The sequence below is a fragment of the Entelurus aequoreus genome, linkage group LG10 (genome assembly GCF_033978785.1).
Source record: "Entelurus aequoreus isolate RoL-2023_Sb linkage group LG10, RoL_Eaeq_v1.1, whole genome shotgun sequence".
Classification (NCBI taxonomy): domain Eukaryota; kingdom Metazoa; phylum Chordata; class Actinopteri; order Syngnathiformes; family Syngnathidae; genus Entelurus; species Entelurus aequoreus.
In genome coordinates this window covers 54,359,585-54,385,878 of record NC_084740.1, presented here as the reverse complement: position 1 = coordinate 54,385,878, position 26,294 = coordinate 54,359,585, and the positions used below count along the sequence as shown (strand labels likewise).

Genomic DNA, 26,294 nt, shown 5'->3' with positions numbered 1-26,294 from the left:
GTGTACTGTCACAACCTGTCACATCACGCTGTGACTTACTTTAAGGTTTTTGACGTTTTTTCTGTGTTGTTTTAGTTTTTGTTTTGCGCTCCTATTTCGGTGGCTTTTCCTGTTTTGTTGGTATTTTCCTGTAGCAGTTTCATGTCTTCCTTGAACGCTATTCTCCGCACCTGCTTTGTTTTGGCAATCACAACTATTTAAGTTGTGCGGACGCTATCCTTTGTGGGGATATTGTTGATTGTCATGTCATGTACGGATGTACTTTGTGGACGCCGTCTGCTCCACGCGCTGTAAGTCTTTGCTGTCGTCCAGCATTCTGTTTTTGTTTACTTTGCAGCAAGTTCAGTTTTAGTTTAATTTTGCATAGCCATCCCTAAGCTTCAATGCCTTTTCTTAGCGGCACTCGCCTTTTGTCTATTTTTGGTTTAAACGTTAGACACCTTTTTACCTGCACGCTGCCTCCCGCTGTCGCCTGCATATTGTGATCACGACAAACCATGTTCCCGACATCTACAAAGCAATTAGCTACCTACTGCCACCTACTGATATGGAAGAGTATTACACGGTTACTCTGCCGAGCTCTACAGACAGTACAGACACTCAACAACGGCACATTATTTGCAGATTTGAATTTCTGGTTTGCAAAAAATATTTCTAACCCAATTAGGTGAAATTACATAATCTCCCACGGCACACCAGACTTTATCTCACGGCAGACTAGTGTGCCGCGGCACAGTGGTTGAAAAACACTGCCTTATGCGCCTGTAAAATTTGGGGAATTTTTGTGAATTTTAAGGGCCTCAAAAAGGTGTTCAAACGTACTGTATAGAAGAATAAACAACAATTTCAATAGGGCCCGAGCAGAGCCATAGCCACCTACCAAAAAAGTAGTATTTTTCTAATTTTTTCCAGTGGACAATACATCTGATGAATAATTGCATCTATTAGAGCGGAGGTCACTATATGAGGTCATTCAGATGTGACTGGCGCAAACCAGGAAACACACTGAACCTTTCTCCATTCTTTCTGTCTCCCTTAATGCAGCGAGGAGGTGTGTATCCTGTCAGCATCTGGCACAGCAGCCATCTTGAATCCTCGCTACATGCGTGAAGGCTGTTTGGACGTTGCAAGCACAGAACACAGGTTGTCTCCGTCCAGAGATTGCCGCATTAAGCACACCTGCACAATCTAATGAGACATCATTCAGAGTTTGGCATTTGTGAATCTAATTAGATTGCGAATGTTTACATTACAAAGCGTATTGTGAGAGTAAATAGGCAAGTTTGTACTAGTTGGAAAGAGTAGTGTGTTCTGACTAGGGGTGGAAAGTTTCTGGTAAATTTACCACTGGAAGTTAAACTCGGGAAGTTTGGAAATTTTCACAATTTTTTGATTATTCAAAGTTGGACACCGTCCATCTTATTCCGTAGAATAAGAGGAGAAGCTTGTAAAACACTAATGCAATGCCACACACAGATATAAATAGTCAGCTAAACAACTGGAGTAGTCTTTAAAAATATTTGACTGATGGACAAATGAATAGAAATAGGCTGGATGAATAAATGAACAGTCAATCAGCATGCTAAATCAAACTATAAGCTACATTCTTGTATGACAACAGAATGGCTAGCAGAACAGAAGGCAGGGGAAACTACACCTTTTGATTCAGTATTTGCTAGTTGAACTTTACACATCACAAAAAAGAAAAATTCGGATAGCTAACGTTAGCATAAATTTATGGGATTTAAAATAGAGAAAATTAGCATCACGGCTAACGGAGAAATATTTTGGGTTCATTATGAGACTGTGGTGGTACATAAACCTAGCTAGCTAGAGATATTGGCCCCAAAATCATTGAACAAGTACAGGAACAGCTAACTAGCTTGAGTGGAAGTCTGCTTGAGTAGTCTACAGTCGTACAGTAACAAGCAATTACACTTAAATACCATAGATCAAATATATTTACCCCAGTAATATCATCAACACTTACCTGACTGGATGAAGTCCTTGGGCTCAAATACTAGTGTGGCCTCAATAGCCCTGCTGTAGTGTGTAGCATGCTGGGAATTATCTGGGCATGTGATGGAAGAATGCACTGCACATGTGATGGAGGAATGCACAGTCCAGGGTTGAAATTCAACTGAATTTGCATTGAATCAGGTTATTATAGCTAATCATGCTGCAAGATCTAGCATGTTGCATTCAATGTTTATTCCCGTTAATTCCCATGGAAAGTTTCCAATTTTGAATATTCCCGGAATTTTGCAACCCTAGGTCTGACACCAAATTGTGTCTTCCAGGTTCGAGGAGCCGGCTCCTCCGAGTTGTGGCTTCTGTCACATACCCTACGATGAGTTCAACATGCCCTTTCCCGCCCAGCTCACGTATTGTTACCTCTGCAGACGACAAAAGGTTTCCAGTGCTATATTTGTTTTTCCCAGTGACTCATGCAACTTGTTGGTGGGAAACGTACTGAATTACTTGTCGTGGTCGGTCTTGTTTTTGCAAGGTCCCGGATGTTCTGTTCACAACAATTGATCTGCCTTCAGAAGCGGCTGTCACAGGGAAAGGATGTCTCATTCAGGCAAGGTATGAAACGTGGTACTTAGATGGAGTCCAGTAGGAAGGCCAACCACCAAAGCAAGTAAATGCCCCCGTTTGTTGCCTTGCAGACTGTGCCGCCTGAAAAAGCGAGCCCAGGGGGAAGTCAATGCGACGGCCATCTCCAACCTGCTTCCTTTTATGGAATACGAACTGCACACTCAGTTGATGAACAAGCTGAAGCTGCGTAGCATGAATGCCCTGTTTGGCCTTCACATACAAATCAGTATGGGCGAGAACATGCTGCTCGGTCTCGCTGTAAGCCCCCATTTTTTAAATTAATAATGCAAACCAGTGATTTGCATGCTTGCGGCTGTTTTAAAACATGCGTGTGTAGTCCGCCACAGGTGTGTACCTGACTGCCCTGCCTGCGCCTGGAGGCATTCAGATCGCCGGGAAGACTCCGGGCGACCTGAGCAACGAGCACCACATTTTGACAATCCAGAAAAGGATCAATGACACTATAGGAAAAAACAAAGAGCTCTATCAAATCACTCCTCCGGTGAGATGCACCACACCTGCATTAGGAGTCAGTAATAATCACAGCCAAACATTTATTATTATGACACATTTTCTCTGTAGTGGATATTGAAATAATTTAATTTAGCAGCATCCAGTAAATCCCTTCTTTTATGTGAAGGTGACAGCAATTCAAATGGATGGATGCTTAATGTTCCTTATGGTTTTGAACAGATGGTGCAGAATGAGTAATGCAGCATTATACGGTTAAAGCTATGCCAACATTTCATTCTGTTATCCACTATGCGTTTTCATCATTACTTTAAGGCAGTGTTTTTCAACCACTAGTGTGCCGTGAGATACAGTCTGGTGTGCCGTGGGAGATTATCTAATTTCACCTATTTGGGTTAAAAATATTTTTTGCAAACCAGTAATTACAGTCTGCAAATGATGTGTTGTTGTTGAGTGTCGGTGCTGTCTAGAGCTTGGCAGAGTAACCGTGTAATACTATTTAATATCAGTAGGTGGCAGCAGGTAGCTAATTGCTTTGTAGATGTCGGAAATAGCGGAAGGCAGCGTGCAGGTAAAAAGGTGTCTAATGCTTAAACCAAAAACAAACAAAAGGCAAGTGCCCCTAAGAAAAGGCATTGAAGCTTAGGGAAGGCTATGCAGAACGAAACTAAAACTGAACCGGCTACAAAGTAAACAAAAACAGAATGCTGGACGACAGCAAAGACTTACTGTGGAGCAAAGACGCCGTCCACAATGTACATCCAAACATGACATGACAATCAACAATGTCCCCACAAAGAAGGATAAAAACAACTAGAATATTCTGGATTGCTAAAACAAAGTAGATGTGGGAAATATTGCTCAAAGGAAGACATGACACTGCTACAGGAAAATACCAAAAAAAGCGAAAAAGCCACCAAAATAGGAGCGCAAGACAAAAACTAAAACACTACACACAGGAAAACAGCAATACACTCCAAATAAGTCAGGGTGTGATGTGACAGGTGGTGACAGTACACCTACTTTGAGACAAGAGCTATAGTGATGCATGCTTGGTTATGCTTTAAAGTCATATCTAACAATTGCCACAACAACTTTTGACTGTCAACTGAGTTTCGTTTTTTAATGATTTCTGCTGGTGGTGTGCCTCCACATTTTTTCAACGCAAAAAATGTGCCTCGGCTCAAAAAAGGTTGAAAAACACTGCATTAAGGTAAATGTTCAGCGTACAGTGGAATCTCTGAAGTTGAAAGAAAACTGCCTCTACAAAAAGGATTAACGTGGACAGTTGTTTGTAAAGAAAAAAACAGCCTTAACAAGGTTTGTCAAGACCCGTAGAACGTTTTGAAAATAATTGTATTACTTAACCTTTTCTACATCGATCAGTATCAGCTGATTTTCGTAAAAAGTATGTAATAACGATCCCAAACTCCAATTACCGTATTTTTCGGAGTATAAGTCGCACCGGCCGAAAATGCATAATAAAGACATTTAAAATAAAGAATAGTGAACAACAGGCTGAATAAGTGTCCGTTATATGAGGCATAAATAACCAACTGAGAAGGTGCCTGGTATGTTAACGTAACATATTATGGTAAGAGTCATTCAAATAACTATAACATAGAACATGCTATACGTTTACCAAACAATCTGTCACTCCTAATCGCTAAATCCCATGAAATCTTATACGTCTAGTCTCTTACGTGAATGAGATAAATAATATAATTTATATTTTACAGTAATGTGTTAATCATTTCACACAAGTCGCTCCTGAGTATAAGTCGCACACCGGCCAAACTATGAAAAAAAACTGCGAGTTATAGTCCGAAAAATACGGTACCTCTGGCTGACACTATTTATTCTTAGTCCCCCTTGCAGCTAATTATGTGACTCCATACACAGTGTGGAGCCGTTCCCCTTAGTTGAAAATAATCACCTCCATTACAGTAAATAAACTGCATTTCTTAGTGTCTTAAGTATCATTATTAAGTAGCATTATCACTGGAGAACAAGGCTAAACATCTAATACACCGAGGGCAAGCAGAAGCAGGCATGCTAATAGCTAAGCTAACCTCTAAGGTTGCTTGAAACAACACCAAGAAATAAGTGCTTCGTAAACTTTGCCAAGGGTAGTATCAGTATATGATCGATACTAGAAGGATTAGGTCGATATTTTATTCCGTCAAAAACATTTCTTTTGTTTTTGTTCTTGTTTACAAATTCAGGGAGTAATTCTCTGGACACTGGAGGACTTTTGAGGGCAAAAACCAAACGATTCAAAAGAGTAGCAGATAGTATTTTTTGCCTTGGTTTAGTTATTGTGTACTATTGACTTTGTGTTGCTCAAACTATCATGTAGTACAATAGATTAATGAACTAGTTTAAATATTGTGTTGATATTGTTACAGTGTCAATAGCACTCATCATAAATAAATTGAAAAATATACTCTTTTTTTTTTTTTTTTACATGTGATCGGTATTGGAAACGGCCGATCTCACTCATGGATGATCGAAATTGGCAGCACAAAACCCGAAGCGGGAACAAACAAATTACAACATGTGTTATCAAAGTTAAAGCAGAGCAATTTATTTTTAATATCAACAGTAAACTTATTCTCACACTTAACTTAAGGAAATGATGCATGCCAAACCTTGAAGGTTTCACAGACTGCAGCATATCGTTGGTTTGTGAGCTCATCTACACTGACAAAGTTTACTTAGTGGTTGAACAATTGAGGTCATGGATGCACAACAACTACAACACACAACATTTGATGAGAACTGTTTATTATCTTTTGTGGCATCATTTTTGTTCATGAATTGCAATCCAATATGTGATCTGTACGTATGTTCTTTTGTACATCCTGATACACTTACCCCTGTTATTTCTCTCTGGTTGTTAAAGAAATTATTTACCCTGGACCCAGAGGTGCTCTGCGACATAAACATGGTACTGATTGCTGTGGGACACGGCAGCGCATGGCAAATGCTTTACTCTTGTTAATCACAACACTACAACCCCTCAACTCTGTGTGACAGCCCTTTTTAACCGGGGACGTTTGGGAGCAGGCCGACATGTGACCCACCTGTTCAGTGGGAGGGAGGGGCTTGAGCCAGTGTTGACTCATTTGTATCTGTTTATGATGACCATATATGTGCCTACTGTGTTTGTGTTCATGGTGTGTAAGTGTGACACCCTTCAAATTAACACCAGCCGTGCGTGTCGCAGTGTGCGTGAGTGAAGGTGGTATGTGGGCATGTGGCGTGTTATTAACATTACACGGTATACACCTTATTGTTATTGTCAGGCCCGGTTTCAGCTGTTTTGTCCCCTTTCACCTGTAGGATCCCACAGAGGAACTGGTGGGCTCTCCGATCCCTGAGCCCAAACAAAGAAACCGACTGTTCCGCTCCCACTCTGAAAGCTCAGACGAACTGTCAGAACTGGACCTCTCTCACGGCAAGAAGGATGCTTTTGTGCTAGAGGTGTGTGGTTTTTGTATTTAAAAAAAAAGCAATACTTTGACTTTAAGGTGGAGTTGAACTGATGTCTGTGATTGCTTGCTGTAGATTGATGACACTGATGCTGTGGAGGATATTCACTCCCTTCTCACAGACGCCTCTCCTCCCTGTGGTATGTCAACTGTTTATTCATCAACATTTTCAAGTGTGCAAGGCCAATATTTGTTGTAAAATCCCTGCGCACCAACTTGTCATTAGGTTTCCACAGCTGCAACACTGAGATCATGCCTGGGATTTATAACTGGACTTCAGGAGTACAGGTCTGTCTTCAGATAGATGCATTGGTCATGTATAGTTGAAGGCCTCAGCATGTACTTTTCTAGATTATTATTAACCACTATAATAAACATATTATTTGACAAATACGTACAGCACTGTATTTATAGAATAGAATAGAATTAGGGGTGTAACGTACCGTTTCGGTACGGGGGTTCGGTTCGGTTCGGAGGTGTACCGAACGAGTTTCCACATGGACATATTAAGTAGCGTAACGCACGTTGTGTAAACAATGCACACCGAGGCACAACACACGGCATGCTAGCAGCTAACGGGCTAGGATAGACTGACCATACGTCCTCTTTTGCGGAGCTGTCAGGGCGGAGTTTCTTTAATGCCTCAAATGTCTGGCATTTTGAGTTAGGGTTGTGTGTATTTTCAATGTACGTTCAGGGTTAAGAAGGGGTTAAAAACAAAACAAACAGCAGCATTGGTGAGGGAGGGGCAGAGACAGAAAGAGAGAGTTATGATAAACGCGCATGCGTCGCCAGGCTCTGCTTTTTATCCATAGATTTATCACATTTAATTTTGTATTATCTATAGCAGGGGTGTCAAAAGTGTGCCCCGGAGGCCATTTGCGGCCCACAGCTAATGTTTTAAAGGCCCACGGCACATTCTAAAAATACTATTAAAATAAACAAAAACATAACAAAAGTGAAATAAAAAAGCTTAAAGGTTAAATGTAATTTAGAAAAAGTTGCAATGTTGACTAATAAAACAAAGCTGTTTTTTTTTTCTTTTAAACTGTCATTGCTCAAAACATAATATTGAATCAAAATCAATGTTATTATGAATTATTGACCTATCCAAGGTTCCTATTACTTCACATCAAATATTACACTAAGAAAAATATTTTTGGTGGAAGATTTTGCAAATTTGGTAAATAAATAACCCAAAAATTTATATTTTGTTGTTTTCTTACTGTACCGAAAATGAACCGAACCGTGACCTCTAAACCGAGGTACATACTGAACCGAAATTTTTGTTTACCGTTACACCCCTAAATAGAATATATTTTTATTGTCATTGTACATTGTACATAGATAAATTAGATAAAAATACATAAAAATACCAAGCACCCAGTTCACATGCACAGTCATTCTTGTCTTGTGTTCAGCGACACTATTGCTCTCGGATAAAAAGTGTTATTAAATCTGTTTGTCCGGCATTTTATTGTCCTGTATCTCCTGCCCGAGGGCAGCAGTTCAAAAAGTTTATGTCCGGGGTGAGATGGGTCCCTTATGATTAGAGATGTCCGATAATGTGATAAAATGTAATATCGGAAATTATCGGTATCGGAATTCTCCCGAATTCCTCCCGATTTCCACCCGGATAACATTATTGGGGGCGTGCCTTAAAGGCACTGCGTTTAGCGTCCTCTACAATCTGATGTCACGTCCGCTTTTCCTCCATACAAACAGCGTGCTGGCCCAGTCACACAATGTATGCGGCTTTTAAACACACATAAGTGAATGCAAGGCATAGTTGGATCAACAGCCATACAGGTCACACTGAGGGTAGCCGTATAAACAACTTTAACACTGTTACAAATATGCGCCACACTGTGAAGCCACACCAAACAAGAATGACAAACACATTTCGGGAGAACATCGGCACCGTAACACAACAGAACAAATACCCAGAACCCCTTGCAGCACTAACTCCTCCGGGACACTACAATATACACCCCCCCCCGCTACCACCAAACCCCGCCCCACCCACCTCAACCACTTTGTGAAAGTCAAGGTATAGTACTTCCCATGGTTGTAGTGGGTATCAGGATTATCTCAGGGAGAGCATGTCCCAATTTCCAAGCTGCTGTTTTGAGGCATGTTAAAAAAAATAATGCACTTTGTGACTTCAATAATAAATATGGCAGTGCCATGTTGGCCCTTTTTTCCATAACTGGAGTTGAAGTCGTTCTCTTATTTTGGAAAACCTTGTTTTTGATTGATTGATTGAAACTTGTATTAGTCGATTGCACAGTACAGTACATATTCCGTACAATTGACCACTAAATGGTAACACCCCAATAAGTTTTTCAACTTGTTTAAGTCGGGGTCCACGTTCATGAATTCATGGTAAAGTTTAATTTTTTAATGCATCCAGCGGGGCATCACAACAAAATTAGGCATAATAATGTGTTAATTCCATGACTGTATATATCGGTATCGGTTGATATCGGAATCGGTAATTAAGAGTTGGACAATATCGGATATCGGCAAAAAAGCCACCTGTGTGTGTGACAGTGTCAATTAAAGCGTTCTCTTTGTAAATGTCAAATTCTTCTTGTATTGTTCTGAATAAGAGAGCGTTTCTGTTGCTGTTTCTTAGATGTTTACATCAGTGAGAGTCTTAAGGTTGAGTCATGCCAATCTCACCAATCAAGGCTTGAACAAGATTTTCACTGACCTGTGTGAGAACCTGCTGAAGGTAAGTACAACAATGGCAACTCTTATACTGATATTTGCCTTCTGCACTCATTTGCTGTGTTTATTTCAGAGTTTTTACTTCAAGTTGCGCTCTATGATCCCCTGCTGTATTTGTCATCTCAACTTCACTGTGGCAGTACCCGAAGAAGAACTTATACAGGTAAGCGTCCTCGGCGTGTTCTTTGCTTCATGTCTCTTCTCTCCTCCGCGAGCCCTCACCGCCGTGCTCCTCCGCCTCCCAGGTTGCCGTGACGGCGGTTGCCATGACATTTGACACGGACCAGACCCAGGAGAAGACTGCAGAAAAGCCCGTCGCCAAAGGTTAGTACTTGAAGTGATCAGTGGAAGTAAAAGGTCATTTAGGTTCCTGAAGAAAACGTAACACTGTCTGTCCAATATTACAATTAAATAGTGTTTTCTTAGTGGTCCACGTATATCTATTCAACATATTTCATACGCTTTCAAATCAGACAGAGCTTAAGTAGATTTTGAGGGCCTCCGAAATACACATTCATTGGAATACAGTTCAATAAGGGCAACGGTTAAACATTCTATTTGTTCATATTTTAAAACAGTTATTCCCATAGGAAACTACCAACATTTAAATGATCACTTATGAACTGTACTTGTATTTTAAGGAAAAAGTGTAAAAATAAGTTAGGTCCTGTATAGCAGTGTTTTTCAACCTTTTTTGAGCCGAGGCACATTTTTTGCGTTGAAAAAATCCAGAGGCACACCACCAGCAGAAATCATTAAAAAACGAAACTCAGTTGACAGTAAAAAGTTGTTGTTGCAATTGTTGGATAAGACTTTAAAGCATAACCAAGCATGCATCACTATAGCTCTTGTCTCAAAGTAGGTGTACTGTCACCACCTGTCACATCACACCCTGACTTATTTGGACTTTTTTGCTGTTTTCCTGTGTGTAGTGTTTTAGTTCTTGTCTTGTGCTCCTATTTTGGTGGCTTTTTCTCTTTTTTTGGTATTTTCCTGTAGCAGTTTCATGTCTTCCTTTGAGCGATATTTCCCGCATCTACTTTGTTTTAGCAATCCAGAATATTTCAGTTGTTTTTATCCTTCTTTGTGGGGACATTGTTGATTGTCATGTCATGTTTGGATGTACATTGTGGACGGCGTCTTTGCTCCACAGTAAGTCTTTTCTGTCGTCCAGCAGTCTGTTTTTGTTTACTTTGTAGCCAGTTCAGTTTTAGTTTCGTTTAGCATAGACTTCCCTAAGCTTCAATGCCTTTTCTTAGGGGCACTCACCTTTTGTTTAAGCATTAGACACCTTTTTACCTGCACGCTGCCTCCCGCTGTTTCCGACAGGTACAAAGCAATTAGCTACCTGCTGCCACCTACTGATATGGAAGAGTATTACATGGCACAGTACAGACACTCAACAACAACACATCATTTGCAGACTGTAATTACTGGTTTGCAAAAAATATTTTTAACCCAAATAGGTGAAATTAGATCATCTCCCACGGCACACCAGATAGTATCTCACGCCGCGGCACAGTGGTTGAAAAACACTGTAGTATAGTCCCAGCATCCGGGAAAAACACAAATCACCCAAAGGAAAGCAAACTCACTGAGCCGAGGTGTCAAATTATAGATTTTTTTTTTTGTGCGACTTTAGATGCTGTAATTTTGTACATGCCTCGTGGTGTTTACATTTGGAACAGTCAAACGTTTTTTTGGTGAATTTTGAGACTTTGACATCTGCAAACATGTTAATTCAGTGGTAGCAATTTTGTAGTAGCTGAGGAAAAATAGATGTACAAACCATTAATATTTAGGCTCCACGCTGAGACAAGAAAAAGATTTTTGTTGAAGCACATGTTTGAGTAATGACGGCCGTGTTTTTCAGTGTCCGGTGAGACCGAGGAGCAGCTGCAGTTCCCGCTGGAGCTCTGCGCCGATTCCCCATCCGCTAACATTCAGCCGCCATCCAAAATCTCAGGTAGCATTATTTAAAGTCCCGTGTTTAAGTAACAGGGTGTTGCCGGTCTCCTCCACTAACACCTCAGGTACAGTCTCTTTACTCACTCCAGCTGCAAAACTCTGCCAAAATCAGCTGGTTATTGTGCAATCGGAAGGTAAATCCTTAGTGATGTCAGTTTGCAGAGTGTGATCGTGTTTGTTTGGATCTTTTTAGTTATTTGACGGATACACAGAGCTGTTTTAGTTTTAGAACCAATGTCTGATTATTAGGGGTGTAACGGTACGTGTATTTGTATTGAACCAATTCGGTACGGGGGTTCCGGTTCGGTTCGGAGGTGTACCGAACGAGTTTCCACACGGACATATTAAGTAGCGTAACGCACGTTGTGTAAACAATGCACACTGAGGCACAACACACGGCATGCTAGCAGCTAACGGGCTAGGATAGACTGACCATACGTCCTCTTTTCACCGGACATGTCCTCTTTTGCGGAGCTGTCAGGGCGGAGTTTCTTAAATGCCTCAAATTGTCCGGCATTTTGAGTTAGGGTTGCGTGTATTTTCAATGTACGTTCAGGGTTAAGAAGGGGTTAAAAACAAAACAAATTGTACACGCAGCAGCATTGGTGAGGGAGGGGCAGAGACAGAGAGAGCGAGAGAGTTATGATAAACGCGCATGCGTCGCCAGGCTCTGCTTTTTATCCATAGATTTATCACATTTAATTTTTTATTATCTATAGCAGGGGTGTCAAAAGTGTGCCCCGGAGGCCATTTGCGGCCCACAGCTAATGTTTTAAAGGCCCACGGCACATTCTAAAAATACTATTAAAATAAACAAAAACATAACAAAAGTGAAATAAAAAAGGTTAAATGTAATTTAGAAAAAGTTGCAATATTGACTAATAAAACAAAGCTGTTTTTTTTTTTCTTTCAAACTGTCATTGCTCAAAACATAATATTGAATCAGAATCAATGTTATTATGAATTATTGACCTATCCAAGGTTCCCATTACTTCACATCAAATATTACACTAAGATAATTATTTTTGGTGGAAGATTTTCAAATTTGGTAAATAAATAACCCAAAAATTTATATTTTGTTTTCTTACTGTACCGAAAATGAACCAAACCGTGACCTCTAAACCGAGGTACGTACCGAACCAAAATTTTTGTGTACCGTTACACCCCTACTGATTATAAAACCAAATGTAAAAGCAGACTTTAATGTGTGTCTACAGGTGTCTCAGGGAGTACTGCTGTGTCATCCAGAGGTAAGCCCCCCTCCTTCACATGTACCCTCCCCCTACCCGACCTCTCTGCGACTAGAGTACGCCTCCCTATTTTTCCCCAATTGTCATCCTTTTGTCTCGGACAGAGATATCCTACACCGCTCCAGACTTCATCCACTGTTGTTCTTTTTCTGTTCTTCTGTTTGTTTTTGTGTTGTTTTTTTCCTTGTTGTCTGGGTGTGGGCTGCGTGTATGTGTGTGTGTGCGTGTGCGTGTGTGTTTGTGTTCTCTCCAGCTGCCTCCGTTGATTACGGTTCCTTTGCAGACAGATGCAGCACCTGGATAGAGCTGCTTAGGCTGAAAGCTCACACCATAAGACGAGGATCAGTTAAGACAAGTAGGAGGACACAGTCTCTAGCACCCTCTGCTGGTCATGATACAGAACACAATAACACACACACAATCCTCTCACACACAAGCAGTCATAGATCCCTTTATGCATGCGGCTGGGTGGCGGAGTATCAGTAATAAAATCTATCGTTTCTTTGCTATAGTGTGAACATTTTAAAGCCCTCAAAGGGATTCTTCCAATAAGCAGTTTGCATGGGTAAAATTAAAAGGTGCAGTTTGAGAAAACAGATTTAAAAAATACTTTTTCAGATTTCTCATGATTACAAGTTAACCTTTGTTTAAAAAAAATAAAAAATATTAATAATTATTTCAGTTTGGCGCAGTAAAATGACTGGCATTTGTGGCTGTCAATCACTGCTTTTTTTGCGTGTACATTTACATAAAACAGTGATTTTCAACCACTGTGTGTGCCGTGAGATATTGTCTGGTGTGCCGTGGGAAATTATGCAACTTCACCTAATTGGTCCAAAAAATATTTTTTGCAAATCAATAATCATAATAATGTGCCGTTGTCTAGTGCCTGTGCTGTGTAGAGCTTGGCAGGGTAGTCTTGTAATGCTCCATATCAGTAGGTGGCAGCAGGTAGTTCATTGCTTTGTAGAAGTCGGAACGCGTCGAAGATGGTTTGTTGTGATCCCAACATGCAGAGCACAGCGGGAGACAGCGTGCAGGTAAGGCACTGAAGCATAGGGATGGCTGTGTAAAACAAAAGTAAAACTGAACTGGCTACAAAGTCTGCAAAAACAGAATGCTGGACGACAGCAAAAACTTACAGCGTGTGGATCAAAGACGGCGTCCACAAAGCACATCCGTACATGACATGACAATCAACAATGTCCCCACAAAGAAGGATAGCGTACGCACAATTTAAATAGTCTTGATTGCGAAAACAAAGCAGGTGCGGGCAATAGCACTCAAAGGAAGGCGTGAAGCTGCTACAGGAGAACACCAACAAAACAGGAAGGGTCACCAAAATAACAGCGCAAGACAGGAACTATAACAATAACAAACTCAAAATAAGGCACGACAACCTGGTGGAGTTTTATTTTTTAACCTTTTCTGCTGGTGGTGTGCCTCCGTATTTTTTTAATGAAAAAAATGTGCCGTGGCTCAAAAAAGGTTGAAAAACACTGACATAAAAGATGTATTTCAAGACAGATGCTATGGTTGTATATTGCTGTTGAACTGCTGAGTGACAATCATACGCTTTTCCAAACATTGCTTTTGTGACATAACGCTGTCCTTCAGTTGCATGTGTGTTAATGGGGCGGAGCTTACATTGTCAGACTCGGGGAAGAAGGCGGGACTTCTATCAAACAGCACCTTTTAACAGAAGGGAGAGATAGTCTCCGCACACATTGTTTTCTTAAATCCTATAAACTTCAGATGCAGATTTCAAAATATAAAGGACATGTGCACCCACTGGCCCAACACCTGCATCATTTAGTGAAGGTATCATATTTTTAATTGAGTTTCAAAGGCGCAGTAGAAGTGTATTAGCCCAAATCTAGCCTTGATGCTGGAAATAAGTGAAAGTGCATTTTGTTTCTGCAGCTTATTGCGGATGAGCTGTGTTTGTCTCCGACATAGTCTGTGTGTGGCTCCGACAATTGCTGTTGTGCACTTCATCAACTTTTTAGGGCAGCGTGGCTCGCTCTGTAGAGTGGCCCTGCCAGCAACTTGAGGGTTCCAGGTTCGATGCCCGCATCCGCCATCCTAGTCACTGCCGTTGTGTCGTTGCACCCAGTGCTACCCACACTGCTTTAAATACAGCTTGAAGATGTAGAAAATGGGTTTCACTATGTTAAGCGCTTTGAGTCTCGAGAGAAAAGCGCTATATAAATACGATTCACTTGACTTTACATTTACACTTTGACACTGCACTTGTCCAACGTAAAAGAATGGGACAGTAAGACACTCACATTTCCTGACAAATGAAGCTGCTCTCTGAAGAGAGGACTAACTGACAGTCGGCAGAGCTGCAGGCTTCATTTTAGGATGTGCAGCAAAGCCTGTTTCTTTAAAATGTCTTGATTACAAAGCTGGTCTGTTAGGTAGTGGACATACTGTATACTTTTGGCAGGCTCATCTAGCGAGGAATGGGTTCGAGCAGGGGTGTCCATTACGTCGATCACGAGCTAGCGGTGGATGGCGAAGGGTGTGTCAGTCGATGGCGGAGGGTGTCTCAGTCGATGGCGGAGGGTGTCTCAGTCGATGGCGGAGGGCGTGTCAATCGATGGCGGAGGGTGTGTCAGTCGATGGCGGAGGGCGTGTCAGTCGATGGCGGAGGGCGTGTCAGCCGATGGCGGAGGGCGTGTCAGCCGATGGCGGAGGGCGTGTCAGTGGATGGCGGAGGGCGTGTCAGTCGATGGCGGAGGGCGTGTCAGTCGATGGCGGAGGGCGTGTCAGTCGATGGCGGAGGGCGTGTCAGCCGATGGCGGAGGGCGTGTCAGCCGATGGCGGAGGGCGTGTCAGCCGATGGCGGAGGGCGTGTCAGCCGATGGCGGAGGGCGTGTCAGCCGATGGCGGAGGGCGTGTCAGCCGATGGCGGAGGGCGTGTCAGTCGATGGCGGAGGGCGTGTCAGTGGATGGCGGAGGGCGTGTCAGTCGATGGCGGAGGGCGTGTCAGTGGATGGCGGAGGGTGTGTCAGTGGATGGCGGATGGTGTGTCAGTGGATGGCGGAGGGTGTGTCAGTGGATGGCGGAGGGTGTGTCAGTGGATGGCGGAGGGCGTGTCAGTGGATGGCGTGTCAGTGGATGGCGTGTCAGTGGATGGCGGAGGGCGTGTCAGTGGATGGCGGAGGGTGTGTCAGTGGATGGCGTGTCAGTGGATGGCGGATGGCGTGTCAGTGGATGGCGGAGGGCGTGTCGGTCGATGGCGGAGGGCGTGTCGGTGGATGGCGGAGGGCGTGTCGGTGGATGGCGGAGGGCGTGTCGGTGGATGGCGGAGGGCGTGTCGGTGGATGGCGGAGGGCGTGTCGGTGGATGGCGGAGGGCGTGTCGGTGGATGGCGGAGGGCGTGTCGGTGGATGGCGGAGGGCGTGTCGGTGGATGGCGGAGGGCGTGTCGGTGGATGGCGGAGCGCGTGTCAGTGGATGGCGGAGGGCGTGTCAGTCGATGGCGGAGGGCGTGTCAGTCGATGGCGGAGGGCGTGTCAGTGGATGGCGGAGGGCGTGTCAGTCGATGGCGGAGGGCGTGTCAGTGGATGGCGGAGGGCGTGTCAGTGGATGGCGGAGGGCGTGTCAGTGGATGGCGGAGGGTGTGTCAGTCGATGGCGGAGGGCGTGTCAGTGCATGGCGGAGGGCGTGTCAGTCGATGGCGGAGGGCGTGTCAGTGGATGGCGGAGGGCGTGTCAGTGGATGGCGGAGGGTGTGTCAGTGGATGGCGGAGGTTGTGTCAGTCGATGGCGGAGGGTGTGTCAGTCGATGGCGGAGGGTGTGTCAGTCGATGGCGGAGGGTGTGTCAGTCGATGGCGGAGGGTGTGTCAGTCGATGGCGGAGGGCGTGTCAGTCGATGGCGGGAGGGCGTGTCAGTCGATGGTGGAGGGCGTGTCAGTCGATGGCGGAGGGCGTGGCAGTCGATGGCGGAAGGTGTGGCAGTCGATCGCCAGCCAGGCATTTAAAAAATAATCCTAAAAATTAGCGATCTTCAATCTTCACCAAGACGTCACTTTGGTCACTTGATTGACATTCACGGCACCCGAGGGTCTTGTGAGATGACGCTGGCTGCTGCCAGATCATTATTAAGAAAAAATGACCGACAGGAAGGCGAGAAACACTTTTTATTTCAACAGACTCTCTCGCCGTACCTGCCGTCAAAACTCTAAAGGCCGACTGCACAGCTCCTGTCTTCACAATAAAAGCGCTGCTTCATCCTGCCTGCGCTGACAAAATAAGAGTCTCAGAAAGCTGGCAAGCTACGGAGTTTGCCGCCAATGTATTTCTTGTAAAGTGAATAAAAACGATTATGAAAGCTGGACTACTAAAATGCTTAAAAGCAAGCACTTTCATGTGGTGTTGGACAGAAAGGAGGACTTTATTTCTCATCCATTTGAAAATGTGGAGGTTATCATCACTACTGTCTGATTCCAATCAATGCAGGTCATCACAATCATACCAACTTATATTCTTGTCTTCATGAAAGAAACAAATGTTAAGCATGCTTGTATTATCTAAACACCTTTAACTTGTTAACAAAAACCTCTCTTTCATAAATAAATAAATAAATATAAATGATATATATGAATGAGGTAGATCCCCTCCACTTAGTCAATTGCAAAGTAGCTCGCCTACTGAAAAAGTGTGTGCACCCCTGGGTTAGAGATTCTATCACGTCCATGAGGAAGGAGGGTTTTTTCTTCATGATTTCAAAAAGACAGGCTGGTAACTAACTGAACTTTTGAATATATTGAGGTAGATTTTCTTTTACATAAACACGCTCCATGGAAACCTATTTCTGTTACATCATTAAAAAGTCAATTTAGCATAATAGGGAACCTTTAAGATCCAAAACAAGTGCGTGATATTACCAGCTCAGCTCGTATTACTGTCGCAGTCTCTGTCCGGCTCCATCCCTGGAGTCTTCTGCACAGGTCCAAAGATGATCTGACATGTAAACGTCCACAGCTGTGCCCAGGTCCATGTGTCTGTCTGCAGACACTGTGTAACTGTCTTGTCTGTTTGCCTGTAATGCATGGCATGGTGACGACACCATCACATGACTGCACGTGGAATATCCACACGTACTCGCACTCAACCAGAGATGGCTGACTGTCACATCCACAAGTAAACACCAACATGATTGCAAACACACCAATCATGTTGGTGCTCATTTATTCTCATTTTTTGTTTAGTTTTCCACCACACTTGAGGTCTTCCGGTGTTTCCATTACCTGTTTGTCATCTCCTCTCTGCGTGAACCTTCAGTCTCGTCATTGGAGCGCTCCAGTCCACTGACAGAGAGTCGCTCCCGCTCGCTGCGCTCCAACCGCTGCTCCTTTGGAGGAAGTTCGGTTACCGTGGTGAAGATGACGCCGCTTTCCTTCCTCCCGGGACTGCGGATTATTAAATACTTGGGCATCATCAACATGTTCTTCATTCGAGAGACGACGTCGCTACGAGAGGTACGACGGCGAGAAATGAGGCTGAGGCATTTGGGAGCTGGAGCCGCACTCAGAGATCATTTCCTTTCACAGGAAGGTGGCGTCAGCGGCTTCCTGCATTCCTTCATAGCAGAGGTGTTTGCCATGGTTCGAGCCCACGTAGCCGCCCTGGGGGGTAATGCGGTTGTGTCCTACAGCATGAAAGAGTGTATGCTAATGGAAAATCCAAACAAGAACCAGGTACACACAAACACACTTTTGTTTATAGTAAATGTACCGTACAGGCCAAAAGTTTGGACACACCTTCTCATTCAATAGGTGTTCTTTATTTTCATGACTATTTTCATTGTAGAATAGAATAGAAAGTACTTTATTGATCCCTGGGGTAAATTCAGCACCACAGTTCGCTCACAATAGACAATAAACACTAAGGTGTTTTTTACATGTGAATAATATAAATACAGTATTATACAGCATTATTCACATGTGAATAATATAAAATAGTCTATTGTACAGCATTATTCACATGTGGATAATATAAATACAGTCTATTATAGAGCATTATTCACGTGAATAATATAAAATACAGTCTATTATACAGCATTATTCACATGTGGATAATATAAATACAGTCTATTATACAGCATTATTCACATGTGAATAATATAAAATACAGTCTATTATACAGCATTATTCACATGTGAATAATATAGTCTATTATACGCATTATTCACATGTGAATAATATAAATAGTCTATTATACAGCATTATTCACATGTGAATAACATAAATACAGTATTATACAGCATAATTCACAATGTGAATAATATAAATACAGTCTATTATACAGCATTATTCACGTGTGAATAATATAAATACAGTCTATACAGCATTATTCACATGTGAATAATATAAATACAGTCTATTATACAGCATTATTCACATGTGAATAATGTAAATACAGTATTATACAGCATTATTCACATGTGAATAATATAGTCTATTATACAGCATTATTCACATGTGAATAATATAAATACAGTCTATTATACAGCATTATTCACATGTGAATAATGCTGTATAATAGACTGTATTATTCACATGTGAATAATATAAATACAGTCTATTATACAGCATTATTCACATGTGAATAATACAGTCTATTATACAGCATTATTCACATGTGAATAATATAAATACAGTATTAAGATTAAAGAATAAGATTAAAGTACCAATGATTGTCACACACACACTAGATGTGGTGAAATTCGTCCTCTGCATTTGACCCATCCCCTTGGGGAGCAGTGGGCAGCAGCGGCGCCGCGCCCGGGAATCATTTTGGTGATTTAACCCCCAACTCCAACCCTTGATGCTGAGTGCCAAGCAGGGAGGTAATGGGTCCCATTTTTATAGTCTTTGGTATGACTCGGCTGGGATTTGAACTCCAACCTACCGATCTCAGGGTATACAACATTATTCACATGTGAATAATATAGTCTATTATACAGCATTATTCACATGTGAATAATATAAATACAGTCTATTATACAGCATTATTCACATGTGAATAATATAAATACAGTCTATTATACATCATTATTCACATGTGAATAATATAAATACAGTCTATTATACAGCATTATTCACATGTGAATAACATAAATACAGTATCATACAGCATTAATCACATGTGAATAATACAGTCTATTATACAGCATTATTCACATGTGAATAATATAAATACAGTATTATACAGCATTATTCACATGCGAATAACATAAATACAGTATTATACAGCATTATTCACATGTGAATAATATAATTACAGTCTATTATACAGCATTATTCACATGTGAATAATATAGTCTATTATACAGCATTATTCACATGTGAATAATATAAATACAGTATTATACAGCATTATTCACATGTGAATAATATAAATAGTCTATTATACAGCATTATTCTCATGTGAATAATATAAATACAGTCTATTACACAGCATTATTCACATGTGAACAATATAAATACAGTCTATTATACAGCATTACTCACATGTGAATAATATAAATACAGTAGTATACAGCATTATTCAATCAATCAATGTTTATTTATATAGCCCTAAATCACAAGTGTCTCAAAGGGCTGCACAAGCCACAACGACATCCTCGGTACAGAGCCCACATGTGAATAATATAAATACAGTCTATTATACAGCATTATTCACATGTGAATAATATAGTCTATTATACAGCATTATTCACATGTGAATAATATAAATACAGTATTATACAGCATTATTCACATGTGAATAATATAAATACAGTCTATTATACAGCATTATTCACATGTGAATAATATAAATACAGTCTATTATACAGCATTATTCACATGTGAATAATATAAATACAGTCCATCATACAGCATTATTCACATGTGAATAACATAGTCTATTATACAGCATCATTCACATGTGAATAATATAAATACAGTCCATCATACAGCATTATTCACATGTGAATAACATAGGCTATTATACAGCATTATTCACATGTGAATAACATAAATAGTCTATTATACAGCATCATTCACATGTGAATAATATAAATACAGTCTATTATACAGCATTATTCACATGTGAATATAAATACAGATTGTAGATTGTCACATGAAAACTATGAATGAACACATGTGGAGTTATGTACTGAAATAACTGAAAACATGTTTTATATTGTAGTTTCTTCAAAATAGCCACCCTTTGCTCTGATTACTGCTTTGCACACGCTTGGCATTCTCTCCATGAGCTTCAAGAGGTAGTCACCTGAAAGGGTTTTCACTTCACAGGTGTGCCTAATCAGGGTTGATTAGTGGAGTGTCTTGCTTTATCAGTGGGGTTGGGACCATCAGTTGTTGTGTTGTGAATGAGAAGGTGTGTCCTAACGTTTGGCCTGTGCCGTACATACTGTGGAGATAGAAACTAAACACACCCCTCTGGAAGTGCCAGGCATAAAAGGAATGCTTAGACCCAGACCTAAATCCAAATGAGTATATGGGGTGACTGGACTCTTTAAACCCTTTGGATTTTGCCCCCAAAGTCCTGTGTCCAGGGAATTCATCCCTCAAGTTTGTAAAGATGAACAAAAACAGCAATTTTGAGAAAATGAAAATATCAATCTGATCTCTTGTATCGATGATATACTGATACTGCCCTTAATATTGTTCAAATCAGTAACCAGTAGTAAAACTCCTGCTTTTCTCATGGCCCAAATAGTTTACAGTAGCACTATACATAATCATAATACTAGTGAGGGTCATTTTGTACTCCCTCGTCCCCGGAAATCTTTTATTTATAGATCTGTATCGCTCTGGAATAACCTGCCTCGAATTCTCACCGGCATCGAAAGTAAACAGGTTTTTAAAAGGAAAGTCATATTTTATCTGAGTCTGTAAATTATTGTCAGGTTCAAACACTGATGACATCTATTAAACAGACAAGAAGCAAGGAATCCTGCAGACGGAGTTCAATTTGGCTCAATGAGGAGAGACTAGTCTGTACTCTTAGTTACAGAACCAACCTACGCTCTAAGGCACAGCCCACGTGCTCCTCTATTTATTTGGGAGGTCCCTGGTTACATCACTGAGGCTGCCGCTGAAGGACACAATATATGACTATTCATGAAATGCAAATGTGCTGACACTCGTGATATCGCCCTGTCTCTGCTCTGTCTGCGTCACGGCACTCGATGTTCACCTTTGGCAGTCAGCAGGCCGATTCTGGAAACAAACACTGATACGAGACGACTCGCTTTGCACGGATAGAAAAGTACAACTTCAGCACAATTGATAATAACTACAGCAACGGCCTTTAAGCATGAGAGTTGTGTGATAACTTACACGTAATTATTCTAACAATGAGTTTGCTTGTTGATGATTTTTGTTTGCTTTTGTATTGTGTAGTTATATTTATATGGTAATTAATATTCTGTGACTGTTTGCTTGTTGATGCTTTTATTTGTTTCTGTATTGTGTAGTTATTATATGCTTTTACTTGTAATTGTATTGAGTTTGTGGACCACAGGAAGACTTGTGGGTTGTTGTGGCATCCAGCTAATGGGGATCCTTAATAAAAATCAAAAAATGAATAACACCACCAATTTATTGATTAATCTGATAACTGACTGCGGCAATTCTGACACACCAACAGTTGTTAAATGATATTCTGTCTAACTATTATTGATCTACTCTTCCTGTTAATTGCTGTTTACTTTCTGCATCTACACTTCTTAACGTTTGCTACGCACTTATTTATTGGAGTTGTTTCAAGCATAGCTTAGCTATTAGCATGCCTGCTCTTGGCTTTCTCTCAGTGTTTAACATGTTTAGTGTTGTCCTCCAGTGATAATGATATTTAAAGGCCTACTGAAATGATTTGTTTTTATTTAAACGGGGATAGCAGATCCATTCTATGTGTCATACTTGATCATTTCGCGATATTGCCATATTTTTGCTGAAAGGATTTAGTAGAGAACGACGATAAAGTTCGCAACTTTTGGTCGCTGATAAAAAAAGCCTTGCCTGTACCGGAAGTAGCGTGACGTCACCGGAGGAAGGACTCCTCACATTTTCCCATTGTTTACACCAGCAGCGAGAGAGATTCGGACCGAGAAAGCGACGATTACCCCATTAATTTGAGCGAAGATGAAAGATTCGTGGATGAGGAAAGTGAAAGTGAAGGACTAGAGTGCAGTGCAGGACGTATCTTTTTTCGCTGTGACCGTAACTTAGGTACAAGGGTTCATTGGATTCCGCACTTTCTCCTTTTTCTATTGTGGATCACGGATTTGTATTTTAAACCACCTCGGATACTATATCCTCTTGAAAATGAGAGTCGAGAACGCGAAATGGACATTCACAGTGACTTTTATCTCCACGACAATACATCGGCGAAGCTCTTTAGCTACTGAGCTTACGTGATAGCATCGGGCTCAAATGCAGATAGAAACAAAATAAATAAACCCCTGACTGGAAGTATAGACAGAAGATCAACAATACTATTAAACCATGGACATGTAACTACACGGTTAATAACTCCCAGCTTGCCGAAGCTTAGCAATGCTGTTGCTAACGACGCCATTGAAGCTAACTTAGCTACGGGACCTCACAGAGCTATGATAAAAACATTAGCGCTCCACCTACGCCAGCCAGCCCTCATCTGCTCATCAACACCCGTGCTCACCTGCGTTCCAGCGATCGACGGAAGGACGAAGGACTTCACCCGATCATCCGTGCGGTCGGCGGCTAGCGTCGGCTAGCGCGTCTGCTATCCAAGTCAAAGTCCTCCTGGTTGTGTTGCTGCAGCCAGCCGCTAATACACCGATCCCACCTACAACTTTCTTCTTTGCAGTCTTCATTGTTCATTAAACAAATTGCAAAAGATTCACCAACACAGATGTCCAGAATACTGTGGAATTTTGAAATGAAAACAGAGCTTTTTGTTTTGGATTCAATGGCGTCCGAATACTTTCGTTTCAACCATTGACGTCACGCGCATACGTCATCATACATAGACGTTTTCAACCGGAAGTTTAGCGGGAAATTTAAAATGTCACTTTATAAGTTAACCCGGCCGTATTGGCATGTGTTGCAATGTTAAGATTTCATCATTGATATATAAACTATCAGACTGCGTGGTCGATAGTAGTGGCTTTCAGTAGGCCTTTAACATACTGAGAAATACTCTATTTTCCATAACGGAAGTGGTTATTATTAGTTTAGGGGAGCGGCTCCACACAGAATTAGCTTGTAGCTGCTCATCAGCCAGAAAGAATCGTTGTTTGTGACGGGCGTTAATCGTCAGTGGTCAATGGAGCACTTTTTTACGAAAATTGGCCGATACTGATCAATGGCCACACCCCTAGAAGCGGTGGGAGGAGGTCCGTGGCCTGTTTAAACTTGACACACTGGTCCTGGGGGCATTGCGGCATACCCTTACACGCAGGCGCTGTCCTTCCTTGGTTTTGCCGTGCTGCAATAGTCAATAAGAAATAAATGAGAATGTTTCATAATGTAAGTCAATGTTGGACAAAATATTCATGTATCTGCTCTGAGAGTAATTGAATGATTTCCCTTCAAGTTATGAAGACATTGCAATGTTTCAGTGGTGTAACGGTGCTGGTGTTCCTCACGTAGGCCCAGTGTCTCATCAACGTGAGTGGCGATGCCGTCATTTGCGTGAGGGAAAGCGATCAGGAGCCCACGTCGTCCACCAGCAACACGGGACAGACGTGCAGCGAAGGAGCCGCATGACCCCTCCCTCCTTCTCTCATGCAACTCACAGTCTAGCCGTCCAAATGCCAGCAATTTATGTCTGCCTTAACTTTGGCAAAGGTCCCAAAGTTGAGGCACAAGCAAGCAAGATGCACTAATGGGAGTGAGGGGTGTAAATAAAAAGTGACTGCTTCATGTCATGTTAGTATTTCCAGTCTGTGTGCTTGAAAAATGGCCAAAGGAGCGCCTGACTTGCCGTCCTAACGAGTATCCCTTCCCGGGTGCCAATTACACTCTAGGCAGCTACAACCACTTTGACCATCCACAACTCCTGGAAGGAACTAAATCCAAATACAAAATACTTGTCATGCATTCATATTCTTCTGCAGACTCAAAGATTTTAGTTGATTAAAGCTACAAGAGTCACGTTTTAAATATTCTTCCAGTATTGCTCACAAGAAGTACCTTGAGTTTAAAAGTGTCAATCTGATTTTTTTTTTACTCAAGGAGCTTGTGTCAAATCAATCAAAATATACCGTATTTTTCAGAGTATAAGTCGCTCCGGAGTATAAGTCGCACCGGCCGAAAATGCATAATAAAGAAGGAAAAAAACATATATAAGTCACACTGGAGTATAAGTCGCATTTTGGGGGAAATGTATTTGATAAAAGCCAACACCAAGAATAGACATTTGAAAGGCAATTGAAAATAAATCAAGAATAGTGAACAACAGGCTGAATAAGTGTACGTTATATGAGGCATAAATAACCAACTGAGAAGGTGCCTGGTATGTTAACGTAACATATTATGGTAAGAGTCATTCAAATAACTATAACATATAGAACATGCTATACGTTTACCAAACAATCTGTCACTCCTAATCGCTAATTACCATGAAGTCTTATACGTCTAGTCTCTTACGTGAATGAACTAAATATTATTTGATATTTTACGCTAATGTGTTAATCATTTCACACATAAGTCGCTCCTGAGTATAAGTCGCACCCCCTGGCCAAACTATGAAAAAAACTGCGACTTATAGTCCGAAAAATACGGTTATCATTTGTAGTGTTCAGTCTGTTTGCTGAGGACGATGCGTTACTGTTTTTACCTGACATGGTGAAGTAGCAATGACATCATTTAATGTCACACTTTGAGTAGTAAATACCGGATACATTTTATGAATAAAGACCTAGTTTACAGTCTGTGCATGTTTCGCTATAACAATTTCATTTTGTATATTTAAACTCGAAGGCTTTTTGTATTAATTAAAAGGCCTCTCACATTTATTTTCGTTTAGCTTGCATCGTTGCAATGTTGTCTGCTACTGATCTGTGATGTCCTTACAGGATGTCCACTGCTGGAAAAATTACATCATGTGATGAATGATTTTATGCTGTAAATGTGCTTCCTAATCATTTGTATTTAAGTGCAATACATGCAGTGTTTTTGGAGTTAGTGGTACTATAAATGCATTTTCTCTGTAAAACAATAAGGTTGTTGCTCATGTACAATTATTGTGTCCAAACATCAAATGTTAGATTCATTTATTTTCTCAGACTAGAAGCATGCAGACCAAATTTGTATTGCCATAAACTGGTGAGACTTGCACAATAAACTCAGTCAAACCACGTGGCCTCTCTGTTCCGACACTTGGTCATTGCTTCTAACACAAACGGTTGAGAGAAAACTGTAGATTGTACTTGATGTGATAAAGGGGAATTAGGATGGAAGGAAATGCTATTTCAATTGGGTTGTGTGTTTCCTGTTACAGTATTTACCTTGCACAATAAACTCAAATCAGACAATGTTGACTCTGGCAATAAAATCAATGCTGCTGAATTTATATGGAAACCAAATTTTAATGACCTCATTATTGTGCAAGTAAAACAGCTATTTTTAACGTAAACATGCTGCTAAATAAGCTGGTCATCACCGCGTTACAAAGAACCTACTGAACTTGAATGCAGCATCTTAGAGTCAGGTGGAGGTCATTCCTAACCTAATCAGGCATATTTGGTCACTGCATGACTGCAAGAT

General features: G+C 41.4%; 1 protein-coding gene across 15 annotated transcripts in view; it reads left to right on the top strand.

Moving 5' to 3' along the window:
• The window catches only part of c2cd5 (C2 calcium dependent domain containing 5), a 61,425-nt gene extending 35,194 nt beyond the window's left edge, over positions 1 to 26,231 (top strand). For 4 of the 15 annotated variants that reach the window (XM_062061201.1, XM_062061207.1, XM_062061203.1 and 1 more), the window contains 18 exons: positions 1,045 to 1,143; positions 2,301 to 2,412; positions 2,510 to 2,589; positions 2,673 to 2,859; positions 2,939 to 3,103; positions 5,978 to 6,022; positions 6,418 to 6,558; positions 6,643 to 6,706; positions 6,793 to 6,854; positions 9,205 to 9,303; positions 9,373 to 9,462; positions 9,545 to 9,623; positions 11,173 to 11,265; positions 12,485 to 12,517; positions 12,771 to 12,872; positions 17,812 to 18,008; positions 18,081 to 18,227; positions 24,177 to 26,230. In XM_062061201.1, coding sequence (XP_061917185.1) covers positions 1,045 to 1,143; positions 2,301 to 2,412; positions 2,510 to 2,589; positions 2,673 to 2,859; positions 2,939 to 3,103; positions 5,978 to 6,022; positions 6,418 to 6,558; positions 6,643 to 6,706; positions 6,793 to 6,854; positions 9,205 to 9,303; positions 9,373 to 9,462; positions 9,545 to 9,623; positions 11,173 to 11,265; positions 12,485 to 12,517; positions 12,771 to 12,872; positions 17,812 to 18,008; positions 18,081 to 18,227; positions 24,177 to 24,293 — 1,912 coding nt within the window. In that variant the 3' untranslated portion in view covers positions 24,294 to 26,230. Of the gene's footprint in view, positions 1 to 1,044; positions 1,144 to 2,300; positions 2,413 to 2,509; positions 2,590 to 2,672; positions 2,860 to 2,938; positions 3,104 to 5,977; positions 6,023 to 6,417; positions 6,559 to 6,642; positions 6,707 to 6,792; positions 6,855 to 9,204; positions 9,304 to 9,372; positions 9,463 to 9,544; positions 9,624 to 11,172; positions 11,266 to 12,484; positions 12,518 to 12,770; positions 12,873 to 17,811; positions 18,009 to 18,080; positions 18,228 to 24,176 lie in introns of all 15 variants that reach the window. The other 11 variants (XM_062061211.1, XM_062061215.1, XM_062061205.1 and 8 more) reach the window with 7 other exon arrangements.
• The last annotated feature ends 63 nt before the right edge of the window (positions 26,232 to 26,294 follow it).